The sequence below is a fragment of the Lepidochelys kempii genome, chromosome 7 (genome assembly GCF_965140285.1).
Source record: "Lepidochelys kempii isolate rLepKem1 chromosome 7, rLepKem1.hap1, whole genome shotgun sequence".
NCBI lineage: Eukaryota > Metazoa > Chordata > Testudines > Cheloniidae > Lepidochelys > Lepidochelys kempii.
The window spans coordinates 19013505-19028924 of NC_136386.1; the positions used below are offsets into that span (position 1 = coordinate 19013505).

Sequence of the window (15420 nt, forward strand, 5' to 3'; positions counted from 1 at the left end):
AACTAGCCTGTTCATAAATATTTTCAAGGAAAGATCTTTATGCCTGGAACTGTCTGGTTAAATTTTATACAGCATAGCTAAATAACCATAATCCATGTTACTGAGAGATCTCCATAAATTCCATTTGGCTGCTACATGTACTGTGTTTTGAAGAAAGAAGATACAGTTCAAAATGAATTGCTAAAACATGCATTCCGTATAGTATGAAAACTCTGCGTCAGAACCTGCTGTTGAAAAATGTTTTAAAATAAACTTTCCTTCCCTGTGGGATTTGCTTTTTCTTTTCTGTTGTTGTTGCAGGGGCAGAGTGGGCAAGGAGAGGAGAAAGGTACATTTATTTATTTATATCTATATTTATATTTAAATCTTTCATCAGTCTGTTAAATTAAATTGGGGTCACTACCCCCATCTCTGGCTGAGCAGGTGGCAGTTAAAGATCCCATCATTCTCTCAAAGGGGCCGGGATAAGACCAGTGTCCCAACAACCAGTGTTCCTTCTCTCATCGTCTAGTGTCCTCAAGCTGTGTGAGAATTAGCAGGTTTCAAGTGTTGGTCCATCGAGACATTTTTATCACGGAAACCGAAATCCTTCTGAACAGGTACAGTGTGGGCAGCAGGAAGGCAAGTTTCCCCTGCCCTTCCACACCCATGTGCCTTGACCCTGACCTCTATGGGTGTGACAGGTTAGTTTAGTCACCATCATGGTCCACTCACTCTTCCATCCCAAGGCTGCCAATAAGCGGGGCTAGTTGTGATGGCATTTTTTATGATTTGGACCTATCTGCTGGTGGAAACTAGACTAAGACTTGCCAAGTGCATTTTACATGGGTCACCAAAGAGCTGGATTTGAATCACAGGAACAGAGGAATTGCCAGATTCAGTCAGATCTGAGTGTAGTATCCTGTCTTGGACAGGTTTCAGAGTAGCAGCCGTGTTAGTCTGTATTCGCAAAAAGAAAAGGAGTACTAGTGGCACCTTAGAGACTAACTAATTTATTTGAGCATAAGCTTTCGTGAGCTACAGTATCTCACAAAAGCTTGTGCTCAAATAAATTGGTTAGTCTTTAAGGTGCCACAAGTACTCCTTTTCTGTCTGTCTTGGACAGTGGCTACTACCAGACGCTTCAGTGGAAAGTGCAAGAAACTCTGCAGTAGATGGATGTGTAATAATCTGACCCCCAAATTAGGTTTTATCCTGATCCTTAATAGTTAGAATTTGTTTTCTGTCTTGAAGCATGAGGTTAATATCTCTCCCAGAATTTTTATTTAGCATTAACTATTATAAGTCTAGTTATTCTTGTTATCTTTGAGTGCTCCATCCCTTTTTGAATCTTACTACATTCTTAGCCTAAACAATGTCTTGTGGTGACGAGTTCCACAGTCTAATATTATCAGTTTTGAATTTGCCACCTTTCAGTTTCATTGAATACCCCCAGGTCTTGTGTTATGAGTCACAAGGAACAGAAACTTGCCAATCTAGAAGTGAACTGCTCTGTATTTCATTGTCTATCAAGTCCCCCATAACTTTGGGAATGCATACTTTTATAGCTTTATATTGCTTATGATGGTGGCCTAAGTCCATGGAGGTGACTGTGGGATCACAATGCTTTCATTATGCATAGTATTACTGTCCCAGACAACATCAATACTTTTGAGTCTCAGTATTTCCATAGGTCACGTATCCCTGGTCACTGATTGGCCAGCTGCGGTGTGGGTTGTAGATGCCAGGATAGACAGGTGGTGTTGGACGAACATAGCTGAACAGGGCATGCTCCTGATTAGGCTCTATCTGTGGGAGATAAATACGCAGCTTGTCCAGAAGGTGACCTGGCCAGAAGTTATTGTCGTGAGACTTGTAGCTCAGATTGGACCACTTCACGTGCAGACGTCTGAAAAATATGAGCTAAATAATCAATAACATATTTTTATAATGCCTTTCACTTAAAGAAACCAAAATGCTCAATTAATTATATTCATTGTCCAGGGATTTCTTTAGCCATCACTGAAATACAGCCAGTTGTGGGGTGGAATGTGGCAGCTGTTTAACAGGAACATGGCAGAACAGCTCAGGATAGAAAGTGGCAGAGAGCCACAGACTGAAATAAAACCATAGTCATGGGTGGCAGGTATCATAGGTTGGGGGAGGCTGTGCCTCCCCAAACAGCCTGCTGTGGCCCCGGCCATGCTCTTCTCCCATTCCCCTCCTGCAGTGCCTGACGCTCTGCCCTGGCCCAGGCTGGCTGGGGCTGGGCAGCCTGCTGCAAAGACTTGGGGCAGCTGGCGCTGGGGCTGTGCTGCCCACCTAGAGCTCGGACTGTGCCACCGGCAGCCAGGCGCTGGTGGCGCTGCGGCCGTGCCACCCAGCGCTTTGGGGCTGGGGCACTGCGTCTGTGCTGCCCAGTGGCCCAGTGCTGGGGGTGCTCTGGGCTCCTGTGGGGAAAGGGGGCTACCCTCCCCCAATGGCTGGGTCACTGGCCACCCATGACCACAGTAAAAATGCAGGTAGAATTATATTAAATTATATGTATTTATAACCCACCATATGGCCACCCATATTCTGGTACAAATGCATCTACATCTGAGGTTATAGCAATATACCTACTCTGTAAAACTATACCAGTATAACTGGTAAAACTCTCCCATACTGACAAGGCTTCAGAACTCCAGTAGCTTCTGATGAAAGCTGTGTCTGACTGGTTGTTGGGAAAAAGTGTTCTTGAAGCCAGCCTAGCTATTGGTTGTCTCTGCTTCACTGTTATATATGGAGTAAACCATTCTCTGCACAGACCTTGTTAACTGTTCATAATCCTCAAATGACATCCAGCTGCCTCTGTGTGCCTTCCGCTTTCCATGCATTCTAGCAGGGAAGATAAAACAGGAATCGTTTCAAACTGTGAATACACTTTTTGGTAGAGATCTCAACCAACAGACTGGAAGCTCATTGGGGAAAATTCCCTTGTCTTTCTACTTGTCTGTAAATTATCAGGTGTATCCATGGAGCTACGTAAATAATAATGCAGTGGGAAAAGATTCTGAATAAGTAATTGTACATGTGCTACACGTTCTGTTCAGGTTTTCACCATCATCATAGTACATAGGAATACTTAACATCTGTATAGCACTTGGTAAGTTCAAGGCACTGTACAGACATCAATGAAGCAATCCTCCCATCGCCCCTATGAGGTAGGTGAGTAAATAGCACTAGCCCCTTTGTACAGATGACAACACACATTGACACCAGGGCAACCACACTGCCTTCAGTGCAACCGTGTCAGTGTAACTGAGAGGAGAATCTGGGTCACTCACTGTCATGATCTTATCAGAGGCTGCCCCCAAATGTATTTCATCCCACTACAGATACATACCATATTCGGTGCTCTATTGTGTCTCGCCAGAAGGGCCAGCAAAATGAGGTTTGGGTAAAGAAGAATGAATCACAAAATGGCAGCAGGAGTATTTCGACGCATTGAATCTGATTCTTCTCTTACTTACATTCACGTAAGTAGTTGACTTCAGTGGAGTTACACTGTTGTCAAACCAGTGTCAGTAACAGGAGAATTGGGCATAGTGTGTGTGACTTTCCCTTGTGTCTCATGGACACTGGAACACAGGGCCAGCAGTGGAAACTGCTTGCTGCATACCTAAAGCAAACATGGTCATCTGCTATAGCAGTGGTTTTCAAACTGCAGATCGTGACCCAGTACTGGGTCATGGAATGGAAGGCACTGGATCGCGGCGGCTCTGGTCAGCACCGCCGACTGGGCCATTAAAAGTCCCGTCGGCGGTTCTGCCTGGCTAAGGCAGACTATTCCCTATCTGTTCTGACACTGCGCTGTGCCTCGGAAGCGGCCAGCAGCAGGTCCGGCTCCTAGATGGGGGGGCCACTGGGCTCCGTGCGTGGCCTCTGCCCCGAACACTGGCTCCGCATTCCCATTGTCTGGTTCCCAGCCAATGGGAGTGTGTGTGCGGGGGGAGGCGGGGGACGCTGCCTGCGGGTGAGAGCCTTCCGGAGCCACTTGTGCACTTCTGCCTAGGAGCCAGGCCAGCTGCTGGCCGCTTCCAGGGCACAGTATGGTCTGTGGTGCCAGGGCAGGCAGGAAGCCTGCCTGTGCACCCCTGCTGCGCTGCTGACCGGGAGCCACCCGAGGTAAACCTGCGCCCCAATCCCCTGCCCCAGCCCTGAGCTCCCTCCAAACCCGGAGCCCCTTCCTGCACCCCAAACCCCTCATCCCTGGCCCCACCCCAGAGCCTGCACCCAGAGCCCTGACCCCTCCCACACCCTAATGCCCTGCCCCAGCCCAGACCCCCCACACACACCCTGAACCCCCCATTCCTGGCCCCACCCCGCAGCGCTCAGCCCTGTACCCCAACCCTCTGCCCCAGCCCTGAGCTCCCTCCCAAACCCCTCATCCCCAGCTCTGTTGGGTCATGGGCATCAACAATTTTCTTCAACTGGGTCACCAAAAAAAAAGTTTGAAAACCACCGTGCTATAGTGTAGACATGCCCTGGAAGAGACACTTGAGCTAGTGGAGGAAAATTCTCATTCCCCACCAAAACCAACAACTTTTGTTTGCTTGCCTAACCCTCCAAAAAGCCTGAAGCCTGCCTACTGATGTTGTACAAGCATCCCTTTTAAATATTATTAAACTAAGACTGGGGCACCATTGTGTTAGCATTTGACATACGCCAAGTCTCTGCTCCAAAGATCTTACATTCTAAATAGACAAAGGACAAGAAGAGAAACAAAGAAACAGAAAAAGTGAAGTGATTTGCTCAAGGTCACACAGCAGATCAGTGGCAGAAATTGGAAAAGAACCCTGGTCTCCTGACTTCCAGTCCAGCGTTTTAGCCACTAGGCCATGCTGCTGCTTGGAGATAAGTCGCTATAGTTTATAGCCCACTACATGGTCCACTACAGTAGAAACTCTTTGAACAAACCCATTTTTGGCATCCCCTTTTAATGCATTTCTTAATTCTTGTTTGCTTAAAAGCAGTCGTCTTTGGTGGTGACTCCCATCCGTTGTTGTGTAGGGACCCCCTGGCTGTCTGATCTTCCGCACGTATGCTCCTTCTTTTATTATTTTGTCTCCTGGGTACAGCAGGGCTGTCAGGAAAGAACACAGTTAAAAACAAAGCCATAATAACTGTATGGCACATGACCTGCTAAACGTTTTGAATGGATTATGAGCTCGCTGAAGTGAGGGACTAACTGAAATGTGTTGAGTCTGGCGTAGTGCAGGCAGACCCCGTGCAAGCTTAACCTACAGAGCTCTCCCAATGCTCTTCAATCCTGACCTGCAGCACTCCCGCTATTCCAGTCCTGCTCCATCCCACATGTGCCAGACCATCTCTTGTCTTCACCTGCGGTATCTCTTGCTCTGCTGAGCTGGAATCTCCTAACACTGCTCTACCCCAGGAGCCTCAATCCTGATCTGGAGCACCCCTTGCTATTCCAATCCTGCCCTAGCTCTCTCAATGTATTTTAATCCTAACCAGCAGCATCCACTGCTAGACCAGTCCTGTTGCTGTACACGGAACTGCAAATACCCCTCATTCTTCACCTATCTACTTAAGCGTCTGTTTCCCACTCTAAAATAAGAGCCATGCATTTGGGCTGGCGAGCAAAGCTTAGCCTGAATTGTTCTGAGGTAGCACATTTACACCAAGCCCAAGGTTTTGCCTTACCTTTTTCCAGGACCTTTTCGGTAAGTGGAATGTTATATTCTTTGCATAATTTGAGACACTGCAGATAGACCATGTAGCAGGTCCTTCGATGCTTGTCCGTTATTTCCCCCATTTCACTATCCATTGTAGATGGCAAGCAATGTTCATCAATGGCCTTGTTTCCAGATCTCACCAGCCGACAGCATTCCAGCCATTGTATTGGGTTGACCTTCGCCTGCAAGTAAATGGCAGGTCCCCATTAGTGTAGCTGGATAGAACATTTTCATGGCCAAAGGTCTAAGTGAATCCCTGGTGTAATTCCACTCACCTCAGTGAAGTTACGCTAGGGATGAATGTGGCTCATAAGGCACCATTTGTGTGTACAATGGAATTCTGTGCATGCAACATGGGTCACACTGTTTTCATGAGCACAGGCACCGGTTTGTGGATGAAATCCATCTTGGGTAGAGGGCCAGTACAAGGCCCATGCACACTCATATCCTGCATAAGCCCCATTTCAAGTGGTGCATTAGTTGTCTGCACAGGAGTGAATTGCACAAGAGTTTGCACTAGAAAACATTGTGGTCCTATTTTTCGGAGATCTTTTGAAAAACTGAGCCTTATAGTTTTGTTCCCCTTGCTCTTGGAATGTCTTTAGCATTAATTTCCATTACAATGTGTGCCCTGGAGATTCATCAGACCTGGGAGGTGAGATTGTTAGTTTCAGAAGGTGCAAACAGCTGGGCCAATGCACCCTGGTTTTTTTGTTTGTTTGTTTTTTTTAAGAACCTCTCCCAGCAGCAGTGCTACCTAGTGGTTACAGCACACAGTGCTGGGAGCCAGAACTCACTTTTTTGAGTTCTATTCCAACTCTGCTACTGACTCATTGTAAGTCCTGCTGTGGGATATATAGAAAACAAGACAGGACAAAGTACTTGCAGATATCCCATAGGGACTAATCCTGTTTTGGTGAGCAGATGGAGTAGAAAAGATGACCTGGATGGACTTTCCATTCTGGGGATGTGTAGCTCACGAAAGCTCATGCTCAAATAAATTGGTTAGTCTCTAAGGTGCCACAAGTACTCCTTTTCTTTTTGCGAATACAGACTAACACGGCTGTTACTCTGAAACCTTAAATTTAGCGGTGCCTCTCTTTACCCCTCTGTAAGAAAAGGAATAAAATGCCTATACCTCAGAGTGCTGGAGTCAAAATTAATTGTTTATAAAGGGAGAGCGTCAGATAGAAGGTGCTACATACAGAAGGGCAAAAGATTACTGATCAATAATATTCACATTAAAAGCCCTTGGTTTGATTTGTTTTTTCTAAACTGCTATTTCATCCTCAATCTATCAGACACATGGGAAGGCCTGAAATGCAAAGCATAAGTAAATGAATAATTTCTCTGCAGATATGCAGTACCTTCTCCCATCGTTTCCTCTCTCTGCATCTCTTCCCAACCTCCTCCATTTCCTCATAGCTCAGAGGTCTCTGATTCGGCTTGGTGTGGATAAGAGGAACTTCTAACAGCGTTAATTTTGCTCCAGGTTTACTAGGAGCAAGTGGCTGTGTCTCTTTGGTTTTGCCAGCAGCAGATGCTGGACGACTAACACTTTTAGAAAGAGCTTTTTGGGTGTGAAGCCGGGGACATGCTGTAGATTAACAAGAAATGAAGACATTATCTTAGCATGTAGCGGAAAATAAACTTCTGAACTGATCAGAACTCATGAAAGAATGAACTGTGCTTTCTGTGCAAATTTGAGTTAGCAACAGGCTTAGACTGGAACCCTGGATACCAACAGCCTTGAGCTTTGGATCCAGATTTGTTGCCAGACCCGCATTTTACAGCTGAACCCACCTTTAGTTTGAAATGATTCCTTGAAGTGCTTTATTAAAAAGTCTTGAAAGTAAATCTTCCTGGATTTATGTTGACCCTCCTCCCCCGCCACCTTTACAAATGATAACACTTGATTCACAAGAGCTTTACAAAAGAGGATGTGTCATTTATCCACATTTTATACATAGGGAAACTGAGATACAGAGAAGCAGACTGACTTTTACAAGTAAATCTCTGCTGGGGCCAAAATCCAGATCCCCTGATTCCCAATCTCGCAGCTGGACTATGTTACCGCCCACCTTTATTTGAGAGAGAATTTGTTTGACATTAGATAACATTGATCGTACAGCACTGTTTCCCAAAGTGCCCACTGCAAGGAGGACTAGCTGGGGGCAGAGGGAGTGGAGAGACCAGAACTAGCTTGAGGGAGGATGAGGGGGCAGAGGGTGGCAAGAGCTCTCCATTATTCTCCAGACTCTGACTCTCAACTTTCTGTTAAAAAAAAAGGGAGTCTCTCGCTGTTATGGTTTCAGAGAAAACCATCAAAATGTGACCCAAACATAACCGACGCAGGGATGTCTGCCTGAAGTAGCAGGGAGCCTGAAACAATAGCTCTGCTGCGTGAGCTGCTTTGTTCGGTTCAGTGGCTGCTCGTTCAGAAGCCAAGAATGATGCCTTAAATGTCAATATTGTTAACCATTTAAAAGCACGTAAGAAAAGAGAGGGAGGATCATATTATGAAGACTTAAAATAAGGGGAGCCCTTTAACGACACATGGCAGAGATGGAAAGTGGCGTGGTGTCTGATTTCATTTTCCTAAATGAAAGCTCAACTTGCAAATGCTTGGCAAATGCTGCCTTCTGTCACATTCCTTCAGAATCAGACCTTTGTTTCCCAACAACAGTGGTAGAGATAGGTCTGAACTGGGGGAGAACTAAATTGAAACCCTCCAAATAAGTGTTTGTAGGAAACATCTGAGCACAGGACTTGGTGTGAGGCACCCTGAGTTCTGTTCCCAGCTCCAACACTGACTCACCACTGGGCCTTGGGCAAGTCACTTAACCTCTCTGTGCCTCAGTTTACTCAGCTATACAATACAAATAAAGATGCTTACCCCAGTGGGATATTTGTCTTTAATCCTATTACTTTAATAATACTGTGGCCTTCTCTAGTGTCTTTCCTCTGAGGCTCTCAAAGCACTTTAGAAATATAAATTAATTGCTCTGAGGAATAAGTTAATGTTTGCAGGGTATTTTGAAGCTGTAAAGTGCTATGTATTTATCAGCACTTCTAGGTATTTCTCCTTTTACCTCTTGACTGGTGAGACTGTAGCATAAGGTAACACGTGCACCGGGACAAGCTTTCACGTAGAGATGAGCCAAGGAGGTTGGGTTTTGGTTTTGCAAAACCAGGGGTGGCTTGAATCTTGGTTCCATTCTATCCAAACCCCCAGAGTTTGAGTGGAAAGGTATTTGTGTAAAAGGTTCTAGTTTTCAGCCATCTGGCTGGAGGGGGCCAAGAATGTCAACCAAATTCTGGAAGGGATATTAAACTTAGGGTTTAAGCAAATCTCTATTAGTGACCAGGATGAGACCTAATGTGGGGGGCAGATTATCCCACATCTGCTACTGCGGGGATCTTACACGTCATCTGAAGCATCTGGTGCTGCCCATTGTCAGAGACAGGATGTTGTACTAAATGGACCTGGGATTGGACCCATTGTGGCGATTCCCATGCTCCTAAGAATGAAGAATAATTTTCCTACCGCGGGTTCCTTTTTCTTACCTGTTTTTGCCTCCCCAGGTTGTTTCGTCTGATCTCTCATTGTGTCCAACCATATATTTTGACATTCAACCAGATCGTCACTGGTTATATAATTCCCACGTTTTGAAGAAGTAAGGAAGATGATCACATCTTCCAGGTCATTGTCACTGATAGGGACTTTGGCCTGTAAAAAGAAAAAATTTCAAATGTGATCACAATAAGATTGAAGGCTGCCATAAAGCCCTAGGGACCAGTTCTGCAGTTCCTCCGTGTGCACTACTACTATGGTACTGAAAGATGGTGCAGCCTGGTGGCTGGAGAATCACAGAAATGTAGGGCTGAAGAGATCTCAAGAAGTCATCAAGTCCCGCTCCCTGTGCTGTGGCAGGACCATATAAAGCTAGACCATCCCTGACTTTCCAGTGATGGGATTCTACAATCTCCCTTGAACCCTATTCCAGACATTAACTATCCTTAAAGTTAGAATTTTTTTTCTAATATCTAACCTGAATCTCCCTTGCTGCAGATTAAGCCCATTACCTATGGGAATTAAGATCCATGGGTTCTAGTCCCAGCTTTGCCACTGAGAGGCTGGGTGGCCTTGGGCAAGTCACTTTGGCCTTCAGTTTCTCCATCTGCCAAATGTATATTGTTACTATACATATTAGAGTTGTATCTAATGGCACCATCTGAGATCAAGACTCTGTTGTGGTAGGCACCGTACACATACATTGTAAATGACAGTCTACAGACAAAGGGTGGTATAAAAAGGTGAAGTGACTTACTCAAGTCACACAGCAGGTCCGCAAGACAGCCATGAATAGAACTTGGGTGTCTGGAGTCCAATCCAGTGCCCTCCCCACTGGACTACACTGCCTCTCCATTCACACACTTACCTCACAGCTTGGATTGTGAGGCTTAATTAATGGTCTGTAAAGCATCTTGAGCTCCCTCAGAGTGAAGGAAGCTATATTATCACTGTTATGGAAATCAACAGCAGATCTGAACACAGGGCAGAATCTGAATCGGCCTGTGAGTTTCTTTTGGACAATGTGGCTGTGGATTTCGTCCTCAACTGGGATTCACTCTATCTGGGTTGTGGAGTAAAATCTCTGCAGATTAATTCCCCATAGATCATTTCTAAAATCAGTGTAACCACAGCGAGGGGAGGACCTGTCGTTGTAAGATCAGCCCTTATCATTGGCTTCAGGGGAGCTACTCTAGAGTTACACTGACAGAATTGGGTCAGAATTTCAGCCTTATATTCTTAACCTGTTTTCTGCATACCCCCTTGATAACTTTAATGAAGTCTGATCTCATGAACCGCTTCTTGTCCTTATCCGCCTTCCTGAATAAGTCCACCATCTTGAGCTTTTGTTTGTGCAGAAGGTTATGCAGTGTGATGAGGGACTGGGGATAGGGAGCGTTGATAAGGGGGATGACTCCTCTTTGAGGAGGCAGGTCGTGCTTTGGCAGCAGGGTCTGGAAGAGATTGAAGAATAATCATGAGATCAGTTTCATCCTAATGAGAAATTCAGTCAGGTTTCCTGGCTCAGGACATAGAAATGTGAAGAGTGTAAACTGATGGAGCATCAGCTGGTATAAATCGGTACAGCTCCATTGACATTAATGGAGTTATATTGATTTACACCAGTAAAGGACCTAGCCCTGGCATGTTCCAGGATGACCTTATTTTGGATTCAGTCTTTCCTCACCCTGACTAGAGGCCATATAATCTCCTCTGCCTCCATGGGCAGAGGCAACTGGAGTCCAGGAGGCCTCTGTCCTGGAGACCCACAAGAGGGAAGTGCTTCCTCTGCAGTACTGTTCCACATTTACCCCTGCCCCCAACACTGCCCAAGTCACTCCATGAGGACTACGCGTAGTGTAGGTGGTGCTGATGGGAGAGGTAGGGCCAGCTATAGAAAGCTCTGAACTTCCTGGATGCCCAGAGGGGGTAGTGGGGAGGAATTCAGCAGCACCAACCTGCAGGGTCTTTCACCCCAGGGTTTTCACTATAATTACTGCAAAAGCTGCATTGCCAGGGCACCATAAGGATACAGGGGAGCAGGGAGTTAGTACAGAGGAACTTCAGATGGACTGCCCTGTGCTCTGTCGATCTGCAGCTTTAATGGATGGAGCTTTCAGCTAATTCCAGGAGAGTGCAGCTGCTGCCCCCAAAGGTAGAATTTCAGAGAAACTCCTCCAGTGCAGCCTGGCTGAATTACCTCTTCCTATGCAGAAGTAACTAGTCTCCAGGGGAACAATCTGAATAGGTTGGTAGTATAATTTTCTCACTTTCTGTAATCTTACTGATGAGAATCTGCAAGGATACCTGACTGATACTAGCACCTATAGAAAGAGAACGGACCTGACTGCCCTCCAATCTCCCTCTGTTTAGCTACAGTTGTTAAATTCAAATGACCAGTGTAAGAGTGAGGTGTGACTTCCAAGGGCTGCAGTGCAGTAATTCAAAGGACAGAGGAATGAGGCATACACTTACTTCAAGATTTTTGGTCGCAGCTAACTGCCTTTTAGCCTTCCTCACTGCTCTGCAGTCTTGTAAGTTTTCCAGGACTCTATCTTCTTGCTCGGAGGTGCAAAGTTTTTGACGTAGCCATTTTTCAACATCCACAAGGCTATCCAATTGAGACCGGAGCTTTCTCCTTTCCGTTATCCAAGCTTCCAGCTTTGGTAGATCATCTGCCTCTGAAGGTTCTTCTGGCATGCGGGGACAGCTTTCTACCTCAGTGTGCACTTGCCAGGCAGCGGCTTCCTCCTTTTCGTCGATGGCAGTGGTCTGAATGGGTTTTGAACCAGCAGAAGCTGGTCTTACCATCAGAGGTGCGATAATAATGCGTCGTCTGGATTTGGGTGGCCCAAATATACTTGGTTTCACTTTAAAGAAAAACTTTGGATACAAATCTCTGAGTCTGTATTGTTTAAAACAGTGCTGTAAGACCAGTTCCGGCTTGACGCTGGTAGTGTCTTTGAGCAAATCTTCCCCAGTCATGGTGTCCCCTTAACTAAAACCAAATGGAATTGTTTCAAAATTCAGTGTTAATTTTGCTTCGGAATATGTGTGGGATCGTTAAAAAAATGACAATGAGCTGAAATCACATATGACCTTCCAAAGCTAAGATGAAATAATACATGATACAATAAAAAGGAACCTAGATGGACACTACTGTGCAGACAATGCTAAGGCCTCCTTATAATAAAATATAAGAAATTAATCATTTGACATTTACATTGCCCCTTTCAGAGCATGGGACGGGGACTCAGGAGACTTGGGTTCAATTCCTGGCTCTGCCTCTGACCTGCTGGGTGACACCTGTAAAATGGGGATAATAATACTGAACTACTTGTAAACCACTTTGAGATCTATGGATGAAAAGTGCAATGGGAAAGCTTGGTATTATAACTATTTCATCAGAAGAGAGGTTGGGGAAGAGTGTCAATATGAAGTTAGAAATGGGCTGGTCTTGTATTATTCTATAGTTTTAGTCCAGTAAAAGACTGCTTTAAACACAGTAATTCATCACACAACAGGCTCCTGAACCCTGGAATCTCTCTAGTCCTGATTTGTGTTTATTAGCATTCACAAAGTATAGGGCATGACATCACAACCCTGGAAGAGGCTCCGGTTATCACGCTAATTTTCTAGTGCTTCATATTGCTTTAGAACAAGTGTAAGAGGTAGCATGCTCCTTGTTATTTGATATGTATGCATGCGTTTCCTGCAGCCACCAGCAAAATGAAATTTGCTTCACTTTATAACATATTAAGCCGCTTCGTCAAGAACCAGATCAGCCAGCTGGGTGTTGCTAATGGCAAGCCGACAACCTCAAGCTGCTGATGGAATTGTTTAAAACGCGGGACTGGACAGCAGGCACTCCTATGCTGAGGCTGGAGTGAGTGACAGCTGCTAAGGTCGCTGCTGTAGCCATCAGACCCAGCATCTCAAGCTAAACCATCTCAGCAGAGTCAAGCCAAAGTGGACCGGCTCTGAGCGAGAAAGGGCTGCCAATGGGCGTGGCGTTGGCACCTTCGCCTTCCCATGCAGCCGCAAAACGGGCCGGGCCAGAGCCCTGTCCTACCTGGCTGCTCCCAGAACAGGCTGGCTGTGCCGCTCCGCGGGCGGGCCAAGTCCGCACCCAGCTCCACCGCGCCGCCCCGTGGGCAGGGAGCGAGGGAAGGCGCCGTTCGCAGGGGGCCCCCCAAGGCTGCCCCGGAGCTCAGGTGGCCGCGGCTGCCCCTCTCAGGGGCACGGGGCGGGAGCAGGACCCCGGGTTCTCCCACGTGCACGTTCGTTGGCGCAGAGCCTGGGAAATGTTGCAGTTTGGAGACCATAGCAACGGCCCCGCGGCCCGGCTCCTGATTGGCTGAGGAGGGATCGGCCTGGAGGTCGTGTCGGCCACGCGTCGCTCTCCCCAGCCCCTGGGCTGGCCGGGAGCAGCGGGAGTCCGCTGGCTGGGACCCCTCAGTTGAGACAGCCCCCTCCCGCTTTGGGCATGGCGAAGGGACCCCTGCCTGGGGCATCCCCAGGGCTGTGAGGCCTCAGGTTCCACGCTCCCTGCCCCGGACACGGTCCCTGCCCAGCGGGGCCCCTTTACACCGCTCCGAGTATTGCCCCAGTCTGAGACTATGCATCAAAACTCCAGTTCTCGCGGCAGCGCAGTCCTGCCGTCTGCATGGAGATGGGTGTGAGCCTTGTTTATAATGACCGAGGAGCACATAGTCAAAGGCTTTTCCCAGCCGAGGGATTTGGCATTTTATTAATATCTATAACGCATAGCTTCTCCACCAAGTCACAATAGCAGCCAGAGAGGAGGGGGCAGTCCCTGCAGTTGCAAACAGTTGTTTTCACTTCATACTGTACTCTTTTGGTGAAGGGGAAAAACGAATCTCCAGTACATGTTAATTTAATGACCAAGTCTGAATGGGTGAATCATTCGTTGCCTGCGTAAGGCCTCTCAACGGATGTTAAGTCTGTTAACTTTCTGGACCGAATACCTACTATAATTATATGTATTGCTGGGCTCTGTTGGTCAGAGTTTTAAGGTCACCATCTCCAGAACATGTGGACTCCAGAATCCCTTTGGATAGAAAAGTATCTTTTATGCTATGTTGTTGTTTTAAATAAAGAGTTAATGGTAACCTTTAAAAGAGCCCCCAAATGTTTATATTATATTCTTCTTAAAATATCCCCCACTTAAATAAATCCTGCTTTTCTTGGCATTGTACCTTCATATACTATGAAGGTACATATACTATGAAGGTACAAACAGTTAGATATTGCAAAAACTACTAAATAAAACAATTACCAAGTATACAACAGATGTGGAAGTCTAGAGAGGTGGTTAAAGCAGGGGACCAGGAGTCAGGAGAAAGAGGGTTCCATTCTGTTGTACATTAAGGAGTCATGGTATGGCCTTGGGTAAATCATTAAGGGCTTGATTTTCTGATGTGCTGAGCATCTCACCTCCCACTGAAGTCAGTGGGAGCTGCATGTGTCCAGCACCTTTGAAAGTCAGAACATTAACCTCTCTCCATCTCATTCTTTCCATCTGTAAAATGGGTCAAAAATACACACCCAGTTTGAGATGCATAGATTAAAGCTGCACTCTATGTATAGTTCATTAGATGCTTCACAGGGTGAAGGCATTATGGATTAGATTCAAATGCAGAGCTTCCACCCAGTCCTTGCACCAACCTTTACATGTTGTGTACATACTTTTGTAATTATAGATTCATCTTTAGGACCTGTTTGACTCCTTTAAATATGGCAAATATAAATTCAGAAACAAGGATTTTACAGCAGCTCAGGTGTTAAAAAAATCGTATTTAAAAATAAGGCCCATTAATCAATATCCCACTAGGTTAGGCCCCACTGAAGTCCTGTTCTGGACCTGATTTTGTGAAGTGTTTGACTTCAGTGGGAGTTAGTTAGTGATCTGATTTCTGCAGGATCAGGCCCACAGTATGCTAAAAGAAAGGCACTACCTTTCTGGATGATAGCAAGAAATGATGAAAACTAGTCTATCGAGTTAATCGCTAGTGAGCAGTAAAAACAAAAAAAATTATCAAAGGACGAGTAGTTAGCAGGGCTGTAAGAATGTACAAGGTGTCAAAGTCCTGCTCAGCATGAATACAA

At 46.0% G+C, this 15420-nt stretch overlaps 1 protein-coding gene across 1 annotated transcript; it reads right to left on the reverse strand.

The window, feature by feature from the left end:
• Positions 1 to 1063: 1063 nt before the first annotated feature.
• EFCAB12 (EF-hand calcium binding domain 12) lies at positions 1064 to 13570 on the reverse strand. The gene is made up of 9 exons (XM_073351249.2): positions 13364 to 13570; positions 11767 to 12289; positions 10551 to 10745; positions 9285 to 9447; positions 7085 to 7314; positions 5686 to 5899; positions 4939 to 5104; positions 2788 to 2856; positions 1064 to 1888 (listed from the first exon to the last, which is right to left on the reverse strand). Exons 2-9 carry the CDS (start codon positions 12274 to 12276, stop codon positions 1642 to 1644), a joined length of 1794 nt encoding a protein of 597 aa, XP_073207350.1. The 5' UTR covers positions 12277 to 12289; positions 13364 to 13570; the 3' UTR covers positions 1064 to 1641.
• Between the last annotated feature and the right edge of the window lie 1850 nt (positions 13571 to 15420).